This window comes from Dermacentor andersoni, chromosome 3 (assembly GCF_023375885.2).
Source record: "Dermacentor andersoni chromosome 3, qqDerAnde1_hic_scaffold, whole genome shotgun sequence".
Taxonomy (NCBI): domain Eukaryota; kingdom Metazoa; phylum Arthropoda; class Arachnida; order Ixodida; family Ixodidae; genus Dermacentor; species Dermacentor andersoni.
In genome coordinates, this window is record NC_092816.1 from 178,233,000 (window position 1) to 178,246,897 (window position 13,898).

At 44.4% G+C, this 13,898-nt stretch overlaps 1 protein-coding gene across 1 annotated transcript; it reads right to left on the reverse strand.

The window, feature by feature from the left end:
• Positions 1 to 1,651: 1,651 nt before the first annotated feature.
• On the reverse strand, positions 1,652 to 11,475 carry LOC126524447 (Golgi-associated plant pathogenesis-related protein 1-like). Its single transcript, XM_050172757.3, has 3 exons — positions 11,311 to 11,475; positions 4,459 to 4,588; positions 1,652 to 2,067 (listed from the first exon to the last, which is right to left on the reverse strand). The coding sequence occupies exons 1-3, from the start codon at positions 11,395 to 11,397 to the stop codon at positions 1,793 to 1,795; spliced, it is 492 nt and encodes a 163-aa protein (XP_050028714.1). The 5' UTR covers positions 11,398 to 11,475; the 3' UTR covers positions 1,652 to 1,792.
• Positions 11,476 to 13,898: the final 2,423 nt, after the last annotated feature.

Here is a 13,898-nt window from a genome sequence, read left to right on the forward strand (position 1 = left end):
ACTCAATGCGGTACACAAGCACGTGTCATTGGCAAAGTTCCGTCCTAACCCTGCTAACCCCACCAATGTTCTACAACTTCGTGTGGCGTAGCACAGGTCACTGCCCCAAGTGTTCGGAGATAAGGGCACATACAGAACGAATTTCACTCATGTAGCACTGCCTTTAACTCTCCTTATTTCCTTTGCCCTCCCCCTCCACCCTCAGGCGCTTCGCTTCCCTCGGGCTCGGCAGATCAACAACGGGGCCTTAGCGGAGCAAGCGCTCTTCTTAATGCTGGGCTTAGCTTATATAAAGTTTTTTTTTATTTCCTTCCTTCGTATTTCATTTGAAGGAAGGAGGAAAGAAATAATTGTTCGTGAATAAATGTGTCGCGAATATTTGCCTGAATGCGCACGAGAGTGTCGGTTGTAAATCGTTCTTTTGCAAAAGTGTACTGGTAAATACCAAGCAGTTCTTTTTTATTCTAGGAAGTATAGAAGCCGCCAATTAATCATTTTTCGAATACCATACAAAATAAATGTGTAAAAGCTATAGGCTGGTAACTGGCCACTGAGGATGTATCTTTACTATCGTTCAAACTGAAACAACAGCTTCTTTCATCTAGCTAGGAGGTACCCGACAGCCCAAGCAGTTTAGTAAAGTGCGAGCAGTATAATGTGTGTGTTGGCACGGACGTTCCCAATCGTGCCATACATGATTTTGTCAGCACCCAGTGCAGAGCTCTGATATACGGTAAATAATCTTTTAGCTCCGTTATCCTAAAAACATCGTTATAACTCTAAACCATGGTGTGTTTATGAAGCATGGTGTAGTGGGGGACTCCCGAATAATTTTGACCACCTGGGTTTCATTAACGTGCAGCCAATGCGGAGCACACTGGTGTTCTTGTATTTCGCTGGCATCGAAATGCGGCCGCCATTGCCGGGATTCGATCCCGCGACCTTGTGCCTAGCAAAGCGAGGACCTAGCCGATAAGCCACCATGGCTGGTAAATTGCATACCGCTGGAGTACTTAGATTGCCTGAAATTTAGATGCGGCGCCTGAAAATACAGCATGGTGGGCACATATTCAGATAGCAGTTCGGATTTATTGTCAAAGTTCTATCCAAGTCCTCTAGAATTCGAGTACATCATTTGCGTCGCCATCAACTAGAAACCTGTGCTTTGTGTCACGAAGAAGTTTGATTATATAAGAATCCTTGCCTGGACCTATATTCTTTTGTTATAGTGTTTTGTCGTGGTAAAAATAAAGTCGCCATTTCTTCGGCAAGGAGATGCCGCTGTTGTGTTTATCGCCTCCAGGGTGACGTTGGATGCCCGCTTCTGAAGGCAGTTTGCCCAAGTTTCTGGGATCGCCTAGTAAGAAGAGAGCCCCTGTGTCTCTCTTCTTGCTCTACTGTATAGAAATTGTACGAACTTTTTGGCTCCCTGCTGCCATTTTGTAAACAGACTCTGGCCACACTAAGCTGTTTCAATGCAGGTTTTTGGACCTAGCCTTTCTTCTCGGGAAACTAGGTCACTCTTGAATCTAGTCGCGGTACCTATACTGTCATTCATGATTTAATTTTGAACACAACCCTACTCGAGAATATAGGAGCGGTGTTCAAAAGTGAGGGTTCAGTGTTGCCAAACACATTGAAAAGAAAGATATTCGTTCGTCTGAAGAATATACATATTTAATGTCTGCTGTAAAAAAGATACAGCGTCCAGGCACCAGTGCCCACAGGATCAGCATTCTGTACAACCAGCATCCTATAACTCCCCCTGCCCCCCTCGGCACTTCCGAAGGTTTTACACTTCGACTCCACTACCTTTGTTTTGTTCCATTCCGCCACCGTATTTTGGCCTTGGGCAGTTTGATCGGAACTGACCCATAATGTTTCCTCGGGGCTTGTAGTTGGACACAACGAAAACTTTCCCGTCTGGTGACTTAGCGACGCCAGTTCCCAGCCAGCGGCTGTTCTTCCAGATGACTTGAGTGAAGTGGCCTGTTCTTGGGTTGAAATTGTCGCTGTCGTAATTATGATACTTGATCTCGCTGTACCATGAATCTACGGGAGCACCTCCTGCGCTCAGAAAAGTTCAAATGTAGACAAAGCAACAAAAAAAAAAAAAAATCAGTGGAAGCGAAGGCCTCACTTTATTATTAGTTACAAAAATATTCCTATTTCACTATAGACCGCCTGGATGACCCCTTGAAGCGAGGTTAATGCAAGGTCTTAACAAGCCTATTATAAGCAACGAACAAAAACGAACCTACAAAGGAAGTTAATTAACTACGTTTCGTAACAACCAGCACGCACAGCGATTCCCAAAAAGCAACGCAAACCTAAATTGTTTAGGATAACTCCGTGTTGGGCAGATACAGTAGCACTCACACGTGATGCTACAGGTTGCGGGATCGCAAAAGTAAACGCGACGGATGACTGTTTCTCGAAGGAAAATCAATAAAGCTCGTGCTGGAGCCCAATTTTCATGTGTGAAGTTTCACGTACCTAATCGTTCGACGTATCTAAACTTCACGCTCTTGTGATTTTATGAAATACTCCAGAATTGTCGCTCGCGAATGGCTTTTCCTTTGTGTGGGACAACTTCGGGCAACTTTTGTTTGCGCTCATATTATTGCAGTTCTTGTCGTTTTTTTTATCTGAACGTCTCGCTCATTCACTTTGTCCCAAACCGGATCGCCTTAGTGAAAGTGTAAATATTTGTGTAACATCTAAATTAGTTTTCACGCGATAGCGTTAACATTCCTATGTCGCAGAAAATGCGACCTTGTCTTCCGCCGTTACGCGAGGCGTTACGCGTCCAACGTTGCTGCGGCGCAGATTGTCAAACCACACATACCTAGGCCGTTCATCTGAAGCAAGAAATTCACTGAAGTAATTACATTTCTGAAGCTAAAGTACATGGAAAAATCGTAAACTACGACGTACACACAACCTACAGACATGATAGCTCTCGGATTGTAATTTCAATATACGAGAAAACATGAGTCTGTTACGCGAGAACTCAAACCCCTTTTCCAGCGTTTCTACACTGCACACACGTGCGACGGCGTCCGCCATTTGCGCACGGTGGCGCGTAAATATCTCAAGAGTCCACGGAGCGTCGCGCCCGGTTCCTTGAAACAATTCCAGATGGCGCTCGCCTCCGCCGCATCGCCACCCATGCAAGAGGCCACGTTTCGACCAGAAAGCCCGCCTTCCTGCATAGAGTTCGCCGCGAGCGTTTCCCGGTAAACAATACGGTTACATACGCTGCAGTTGCCGGGAAGCGTGAGAAGCCGTCAGGGATCTTTGAACGCTGTCGCGTTCCACTCTTAAAGGAGAAGCTTAAGCGTCCTCCAAGTTTTGTTTTGGATTTTAGTGATAACCAGGAGAACGCTGAACTTGCCTTGAATGTTCCTCATGGTTTTTCTGTGTCATCATCACCCCTCACGCAGCCTTTACGTGCTCATTCTCACCTCTCCCCGAGCCGAGTAGTAGGCTAGAGCACCCTAGCTCAGGCCGACCTCTCTGCCTTTCTTCAAATAAATTTTCTCTCTACGTATCTATTGCAATTATTGGCTTATAACGTTAACCTGATGTGGCGGTGCTGTCTTCTTACACCTTTGCTTTCCAAAATGTTTGTATACTGGCACTTGATAACACTGTATACACATCTGTCTTTTGTCTCTAGCGTTCATGTCGTGTTTCTAAATTACGATTCTCATACAGACAGTGTGGATAGGCGCGGGCATGGCATTTCGCGATAAAAGCGGCCAGGCCCGGGAACTGCGTAATGCGTGCATAGACCTAAACGTAATGCGGCCAAATGAGCTTGCAATGCTATACAGCTTGACCTCTGTAAAATACATCATATCTCAAGGGATTTAGATATCAGCGGAAAATATTATTTCGTTCCAGCCTATTTTCACTGAATGACTAACGAATACTAACCTTTAATATTACAAATAATTCTCATGCAGACACACTACATGACAGAAAACTGACTGGTTTACATGCCTTCCACAAATTTTCACAATGACGATACCAAACACTGCACTTTAAAAAATCGAGGCATTGAGTGAGGACTCCTCGCTCTTTCACCTTAAACCATGGGAATGAGTGAAGGAATTAAACGCTTTCTTATAGAGCAGCTGTTAACTAATAATAAATGCATAAGGTCCCGTACTTCCGTATACAATAAGCGCACATTATCAATGGGATGATATCTAGGCACGATGCCATAATTGCAAGCAATAATTGATCCGGATGGTAGTGGAATATGTGGGTGCTGGCTCAAAAAAATTTTAAAACACTAGGAACAGTGCTGAAACACTCCCTGAAACAATTTATTATATTGGACAGAATAATATAATATGCATGCATTACAAGCAGTTCTAACTATTGCTTGCAGTTCGGCCTTCATCGTATTGAGTACAATAGCACGATACATGGATGTCTGTGGCTCACCGTCAACTTCGAAGTTGGGGTCGCTGTTGTAGGACATAGATATATTCTCTCCGTATGGCGATTTGCTCCTATGCCTGAACTGTCTCGTTTTGGCTAGCCGTTCAGCCCACGCTTGGGCGTAATTACTCAACTGAAAAAAAGAATGGAGAGAAAGGGTCTCATTCAATTGTGCTCGTGGCACTTTGAAAACCTATATACGGTCCACAAAATTCATCTCTTTGAATATTCAGAGTTTCTGCAGATCTGTAAAATAAAATTCAAAATGATTTTTATCCTGCCTTTACCTATGCATCTTCAAGGGGAGTATGGTACCTTGAAGGTGCATTACCAACAAACCCACATTGCAACCCTCGTTTACCTATGCGATTCTCTCGGCCGCGGCCTGGGGCCGCTTCTGTCACCGTTCTTGCCACAGCGATGTAACAGTGCTGTCAAAGGACCAATATGAATCACGGGTATATGTTCGAGAAGACTAGGGAGAAGAAAAGAAGTTAACCGATGGGCCCGAATTCTATTAGTCATATCATGAGAAACCAACAAACACTGCCACCAAGGACAACATACGGGAAATTACTTGTGCTTAATAAATGAAGTAAAGAAACGATAAATTAATTGAAATGAAAGCGGATGAAAAAACAACTTGCCGCAGATGGGGAACGATCTCACAACCTGGGCATTTCCCGTGCGATGCTCAGCCAAATGAGCTACCGCGGCGCCTTTTCCTCATCCACTTTCTTGGGTGTTTATGTTTCCTAGTAGAAGCCCGGGAGTCTTAGCCAGCGCCACCACTCACAGACCTTCCTGGAACATCCTTCCTGCCGCAGGCGTCACGAGAACGTGATCTTTTTGGGTGAAGGCAACCGGTCAATCAACCCAAAAAGATCACGTTCTTGTGAGGCCTGCGGCAGAAAGGATGTTCCACATCCGCCGCCAAGGTCTGTGAGCGGTGGTGCGGGCTAACACTCCCAGGGTTCTACTAGGAAACATAAATACTCAAGAAAGTGGATAGGAAAACGGCGCCGTCGTAGCTCAATTGGTAGAGCATCGCACGCGAAATGAGAAGGTTGTCGGATCGTGCCCCATCCTCGTCGAGTTGTTTTTTATCCACTTTCATTTCTATTCATTTATCATTTCTTTTTTTCATTAATAAGGCAAAAGTAATTTCCCCTATGTTGTCCTTGGTTTAAGTGTTTGTTGGCTTATGAGAAAACTAGGAAGTTGCAGATGTGTTACGTCGCACACATTGTGGAAGCTCGACGCGCTCGCACATAGTAAAGAAAAAAAAATGAGCAGAACGCATTTGTGATTATTGTCCAAGTGTGTGAATAACATTCTTTTCAGGATGAAAATAAATGTACTCTCCACGTAATGGGTGTTCGTTGTTCCATGCAAACTTTATCCACTTTGTACACCGCGCACACCTAAATAAATTGCGCGAATCGCAGCGAGAAACTATCAGAGATAATGGATAGTCCTTGCTTTGTGAAATTCGATAGAAATGCTAAAAGTACCATTTTAGCTTTGTCGAGCCTACTGCCGTAACTTGTGTGCTGAAATTCTGAAACTAAAGCTTTCTGGTCTCATAATGCCAGAAATGCTATTTGAACTATCGGCTAGTGATCGTAGAATGGTTTAACCTCAATTTTTTTTAGATTGCACTACCTTCGACTTCGGCTCATACTCTAGTTGGGACAGCCGGAAAGAATATTTGGTCTGACAATGTTAGAAATCATAATCGCATCAAAATATGAAGGATGTCTTTAGAAATGGACAACAAGCGCAAGTGTGGCTCCAACTCGAGCGATAGTTACACCCATCGCCTACAGCTGCTGTGGTAGGCCGAGTCCTTTTAGCAGCCCTCAGCTATGGCTCTTACAAGGATGAATTTGAGTTCGTCGCATCGTGAGATTCATTCAGGCTGTGGACAGCGACGAGTTTCTGAACATCATGTCAAACCATGGCACATGTCATTGTTTTACGTCGTACTTATTATCCAGATGAGAAGAGCACACGGTGCATGCTTATTATCCTTTCACTTACGCTTTATCTTCGCTTACTATTTCACTAAAACTAACATAAAATAAACTTCCGGTTATCTTTTAAGAAAGAGCCATTGACAATTCTAATCTCTACTGTGGATTGTGGTAAAACTGACGAATATATTTTTTGACTTGGTGCCCCGTTAATTGATGCCCACAATAAACCACTCTGGTTGTTTGGAAGCAGTGTAAGTTAGGGATCGAGTAGGTTGCATAGAGCTAGTAATTATAGGTGCGCCAGGTGCCTTACGCCAAGAATCAGGTAATAATTAGCCTGTTTGCTCAAAATCCGCCAGCGCAGTGTTTTTGTAAAGGCATCATTAGTAACGCAAGAAATGTTCGAATATTCTGCTTAAGAACAGTAGTGAGCTCAATATTTCGTGCTGCACCTGTGAATATGGTCTTTTCGGGATGTGTTATTGCACAAAGACAATAATGTTATCCAATATGGACCAACCAGCCCAAATGGTACAAGCTTTAATGATATGCTTGTGAAGTTCGCCTGGCTGTTCGCCTCACGTGCTACCCCAGAATGCCCACCAAGCATTTGTAGCCTACGAATGACATAACTTTCTGATGAGCTTATCAAAAGCTGTTAAATAAAGACTCATTGGAGCCTATGCACAATTATCCCATACAGTTTTTCCAACCATCTCATTTCTTGTAGCCTCGCTATATCTGAAACGACGATAACCGTTACGTTAAATGGTCAATCAAACTTATATGTTTACGTGAAGTTGTGTGAGTACCGTCAAGAATACTTTGACTTAGGTATCCATCTCAGTTGCATCAAGACAAAAGAGAGAGAAAAGGCCAGGAAAGACAGAGAGGTTAGCCACTGAGACCCCCTCTGTACAAGCACTGACTGGCTACCCTTACCGGCTCGCTACACTGTGCTGGGGAAAGGCCTGAAGGGAATAAAAGAAGAAAGAAGAAAAAATGACTGAGAGAAATTCACACAGTAACGCGATGCTACGCGCTGCAACATTCAAGGACGGTCGCACAATTCACAAGTCCTTAAAAACTTCAGCAAAGCCCTTAAGGCGTTATGCACCGAAACGCATCTGAATATGTCCAGAACATCTTTCTTCTGTGAAGCAGCGATTGTCCAGGTGCGTGAATAGGCTATAGGCACCGGCCAGGAATTGAGGACACCACTCTCTGCCGGCCATTTTGCGAGGAATTGATTGGGCCACGTGAGACAACATCGAAGACCACTCGACAGCGCTTGACCATATTACTTGCTTTTCGTTCCTTACACACAAAAGAAAAGAGTGAATATGTCGTTGCGGGAGGTGGCGATACATTCGAGACTATTTTTCTGCGCCGTGCCCTCACACCCAGAGCTTTTCCTTTCAGCCTATATTCACATTTATTCCGAGAAGTGTGCCAATGCAAAGCCTGTTTTTGCATATTTTCTGCTATATCTTAGACGTTTAGTTTTCTTTTTTTTTGTTTTTCTTGTGGATACACTCCACCCGTGGTTGCAGCATCGTGTCTCCTAGACCTGCCTCGGCACGTTAGTGTTCGTGACCTAGTCAGCAATCCGTCTTTCCCTCCGTCTCTCGCAAGAGTAAAGGTTTTCACTCCGCATTCTTTCAGCTGCATCGCTTATGGTCGCTCACAGGGCCCCTCGAGTTTTACGCTCTAGACCGACGACTTGCACAGGCAGTGCCAAAGTGATGCATTGTTAGCCTCTTCTCCCTTGACTGTAGGTCTCTAGCCATATTTAACAGCCACTGACTTGCTACGGACACACTCCAGTCGGACCACACAACCTGCACCATTAGTCCAACTTTAATTTTGTGGCGGAAAATATCTAGCGCAGACCACTTGTTGCAAACAAAAAGGAAAAAGGACGTTTCGGACCCACTACGATTGCCTTGTTCATAATGAAGAGCATGAAGTAAGGGTTTGTTATGATGATTCATGATGTGACTTAAGGATTGGGTGTGTATGGGGAGCATATTGCCTGAGTTATGATTGAGCGTAGGTGGCGTTGTCTAGATATGAAGACCCGCTCTCTCTGGATTACCCCAGAGCCACAAAGCAGGCTTCCCGAAGCTTCCAATCGTCGACTTCACCACTAGCCTCTGCACAAGCTTTCGAGTTGCCTTCAACGCATCATCTCCCCTTTGGTCGGCGAAAGTGGAACGCACTTACAGAAAACTCATACAATTTCTTTGAAAAAGTTCGCGACCAAGTTATCGATGACGATGAAATCGTGGCGTAATTCGATTTGAAATTGCTTTTCACGAGCGTGCCAACATACCTCACCGTCAAGGCATGCACGTATGCGCTCGAATCAGACTAAACTCAACCGGAAAGAACCCCAATCGACGTTCCAAAACTCAGCAGACTTCTGCAGTTCTGTCTGGACAATACCAATAACACCGTTGAGCACGTCCATGGAACGTTAATGGGTGCTTCGATTTCAGTCACGGCCGCGAACTTCACAATGGAGTCTTTAGGGCCCCGCGCCCTCTTCAGCTTCACACCACGTCCAAGGAACTTCGCTGGTTACGTAGTTTATTGGTTCTGCGTTATTAAGCAAACGGCTTTGACCGCTTTTCTTTTGCATCTCAATAGCATAGCACCGGGCATACAGTTCACGACGCAGGAAGAAGCCGACCGTCGTTTCCACTTTCTAGACGCCCTAGTAAAACGCGACGGTAATAGAATGTCGTTCAGCGTATACAGAAAGGACATGCACAGCGACATGCACCTCAGCTTCAGTTCCGTACACCCGACCTGCCACAAGAAGTTGGTGGTCGCCTCACTTGTACGCCATGCAGAAAAACTCTGCTCAACACCGGTGGATTAGCAGCTGATCTAGCTACCACACACCATGACCTGTCGTCTTCGGGCCACCCCACTTCCTTTATCCAGACTGTCTGAAATCGTTTAGCTCATCCGGCATCACAACAGCACCAGCGACAAGGAAAAAGAAAAAAAAAATCCAATACTATGCGTCCCTGTCGTAAGCGAAAGCGCCTCCCGACTCTTTCGGTCGTCTAAGTGCATGTCGCAGGTGTCCCTACGCACAAGGTCAGACAAGCAATGGTGACGGTGAAAGACACGCTCGCGAAGGAGAAGTCACTGGGTGTCGTGTACAGGATTCCCTGCGCTGGTTCTGAAAACGTGTACGTCAGTGAAACGAGCCCATTTCGGAAAAATTATTAAAGCAGCACAACTATAATTCCAACCACAAGGACGTGGCAACAAACGCATTTGCTCAACACGCGGTGTCCACGGGACATAACATCGACTGGGATAGCGTGAAGATAATTGCAAAAGAAAAGAACAAGACAGCAAGGCTTTACCAGAAATCCTTTCCTATCTCGACAACGTCACCAAGGCTCAATTGCAAGTCAGGCAACCTGCCTCTATATTCATCCTATGCTTACGTCATATCATGAAGCGTATGTAAACAGAGTTCACTTCACATTCATACTGTGAACAAGGATCCCGCAGTGGGACCGAAACGTCTTTTTAGTTCCTCGGCGCTCGATATCTCCTGCCGTGAATATCCCAGACGGGTTTCCGTCGAACCCTAACTTTCAACCTTAACTTTCATGAATATCTCATGAACACCGGTCGACTGTGGCGTTCGACTAAACGTGGTGCGCTACATATGTTCTTAATTCACACAAGTAATTTATGACCAATGCCTACAGTAGCAAAAGATTTAAACACTCGGAAATCCTGAGCACGAGGTGGTTCGGCAGTAGCAAAAGGAGGCACGTTTCGTATATAGGAAGAAGGTGCTCTGAACTTTAAATTAATCGGAAATATCGCAAATCGGAAAATCAAGCATATAGGAAAGAAAATGCGGATCGTCTCTCCTTGTATCTCACTTGTTAAGGGCCCCCCTCTGGAAGTAGAGAAAGCTGCAGAACAAGAAGGAAAGAAACGAATCCAAACTACAGACACGTCCTAATCAGTAAATTAAGAGATCTGCACATTGTACATACCAGGCGTTGTGTTTCAGCGCTTAATTCTCCAAAACAAAGGTTCGCTTACATGGACAGATACCAGGGATGTGTTCTGCTAATTTTTTTCCACACTGACAATTTTTTCCAGCTGACAACAAGAGAGCACCCGTACAAACTCAACGCTGTTCGTAGCCAAATTGTGGATGATACGTGCATTCCTTTAAAATGCGGCAGTGGCGGCTACCACCAAACGCAAAACCCATCATTGGTGATAAGACATTATGGAACCCGATATATATGCATGTAATTAGGAAGTTAAGTCGTGTCGATCTTTATGTGCCAACAGACATATGTTTGTGTTAGTTGACTGCGCTCTACACTGCCGTTCATACAAGCGCGCTCTCATGCGGAAGAATTTGGAGGTGGGAAACCTGCCTAACCGTAATTGGCTCAGACAAACCATGCTTCGTAAGAAAACGCTATAAATGATGCCGCTGTTGAATACAGCTTACTCGTAAGCAGGCACGCGCAAGGACATGACGTGTTATGTAGTAACGAAGCCAACCGGAGGTGCAGCGCGTGCTGTGGAAGGATTATGGTAATTGTCGGCGGCTGTCGTTTTCTTTGTATTTCAAGGCACATTTCGCTCTAACAATATGCCTGAGCGGCAAAGTACGAACACTATAAGCCGAATAATCACTAGTATTGTTATCTTTGCTCTTCTAGACAATTCATGCTTTTTTACTCAAATGCTAAAGCCTTGTTCATGTTTTGTCTGCGGCTCTATGCAGTACCGGTTAAGATTCTTACCATGAGGATTTGCAAGTCCTTCCTGTAGTCTTAATAATTTGAATATCTCTTCCAAGTGGCTAACTTACCTCATCGCTATGTTTGAGATCCGGAACGCCATGGAGCCTCCTGTAAGAATTGTGCCGCATGCGACAGTGGTGCTGCACTTTGAGCATATAATCCGTAAATTCGCCATGGAAGACCGTTGGCTCATTTCCTCCACCAGATTGGATCTGAACAATTCGAATACACGTGGTAATTAATTGACAAGTAGAATTCCCCCAATGCACCCTTACCACTACTATCTTAAGCTTCTATAGTATGTATAGCAGTATTACGGCGATAGTGTCTGCGGCGCCATCCGTCAGCAACTTCAAGCGAGCCGTGTGTGTGCCCTACAAGGGAGCTAAAACGTATCTGTACGGTCGTGTATTAAAAGTTCTACAAGATCGTTCGTGGTAGTATTGCAAAGTGCTCTCCGCCCTTTCGTGGGACCTAACAAAAATTTCTAGGACACAAAAAACGGACCATTTATTTTATGCCTACGGCGAGCGCATATTATGTGCATATTATGTGCACCCCACAAGAAAATGTGGGGTGCACAACAAGCGCTGACTCCCGTTGACTTTTGTAAAACATGATACATACGTATCCCAGTTAATTATAATGAAAAATTACCAGTTAGTCCAACTTCCGGTTATTTCGAAACGAGCTATGCCTGTGGATCAGTTTTTAAGGCATTGCTGAATTCAAAGTTTCGCATTACTGTGAAGCACATATTTGAACCGAAATATTCGATGCTCATTTCAAGCTTGTAACCTCACACATCACGCGCTCATTTATGTTCAATATTTGTTTTTAGCACTTGCAATTAAAGCAGCGATGGATCAGTGAACACAACAATATTAAAAACACAACTCCAGGCATTGAACGGCGAAAGCTCCATGCACTCTAAGAAGTCTCTCTAAAAAAACAAAACAAGACAAAATTATGTTTTTTTTTCTTTCAGATATATGACACAGCAGGCAGCACCGCGAAGCCTTGTACCGATTTAACTGTAAAATCACCGCGATATGACACTGGCAGACAATAACGGATCCTTTACGCTACCTCACATGTAAAAACAATACAGTTTTGATCAAGACTACAGACAGGGCTTGTAAATGTGTTATGTTTCCTGGAAGCTGTGGCTAAAAGTCCTCCACGTGTGTAGATCTGTGGCTTCACCTCACACCATCATAACAATGAACATTTCCTAGTTTGCAATCTGTGGGGTGTGTAATACTGCAGGAAATGACATTGAAATTATTCGGCTGAGCCAGATTACAGAGCGTCTGTGAAACAAAATACGCCATTAAGCTTGTGAAAGTTAAGCATACAGTTACGTTCACTTACTAAAGATGATATCTGGGCACTTTTGTTTCAAAACTTCTTTTGGAAATATTTATGTAGTATAGGAAAACATTTGTGAACGTTATGTTACAAGCTTAAGTAAGCCCTACATGCAGATTTGGCGCCATAGCTTTAAGCGTTATAGGGTACCAAATTCCCGATGCTTCTCGTTTATCGCCCTATATCGGGAACGTAACGCAAAGGCTTTGTGTCGAAATTAGTCGTGCAATCCGAGACGGATTCTACCGTCCTCGGAATAAAGTCAAATAAGTTGGATTCGTAACTCAACTGGAATCAAACATTCAAGCTGAATGCTTTGTATTGAAAATATTGCCTGCAATGCAATAAACTTAGCTTATATTTTTAGTGCACAAGTGACTGGCGTTCATCCAGCACGTGGCGAATGCGATACGATGTCGGCGGCTGCCGGATGATCAGTGTTTGCGGCATCCTTGCGCAGATTTTCTGGCTTTCAAATTTAGATGCCACACTGTTGCAGCTTTGACCACGAGAGCAACAACACAATTGTTTGTTGTGCTGTCAAAATTGTCAATTCTTTGTTGTGCTCAGTTCTGGTCCCTGAAATTTGGGCGAGAATTAGGTACCTGATATTAGTGAGAGATCGCGAGATCATTACATTTCACCTAGCTTTGTAGAACTGACACAAGAGCACATTTGCAGCGGGAAATTCGGAATAACGATGACGATTCATACAGCTTTCGCCTGGTTTTGGCCTGAAAGAGAGAGAGACAGAAGAAAGCTGAAAAGCAGGTGGGTTAACCAGAGGGAATATCCAGTTTGCTACCCACTCTTGGGAGAGAAAGGAGAGGTGGTAAACTGACAGAAAAACAGTGATAGACACAGAAAGGGAGCACAGAAACGCAATCACAGTCGGTTACTGTCAACGTATCCAGTGACCGTACTGCGCAGTAGCACTTTCAGCATTATAACATCTGTTCAGGGTAGAGCCGCTTGTCCAAGTCTGTTGTTCTTAAAAACTTGGAAAAGAGCCCTCGTGGCCCTCCATTTTGGTGGCTTGTGATGCTGGTATTCTAAGATGATTTAATCTTTTCAAGGTCTTTGGCCAAAGCGTACTATCGCGATTGCGAGCGATCATCTCATAAATTGTGGCGAGGACAGTCACAGAGAAATAGCTGAAGAGTTACCTCGCTACCAAAACTCATCACACGAGGGGTTGTCAGTCCATCCGATTCTGAAAGCAAAAGGCTTCATAAAGGCCACTCCTAACCATATTCGAGGAAGACGGGCAGCTTCGCGTCAGCGG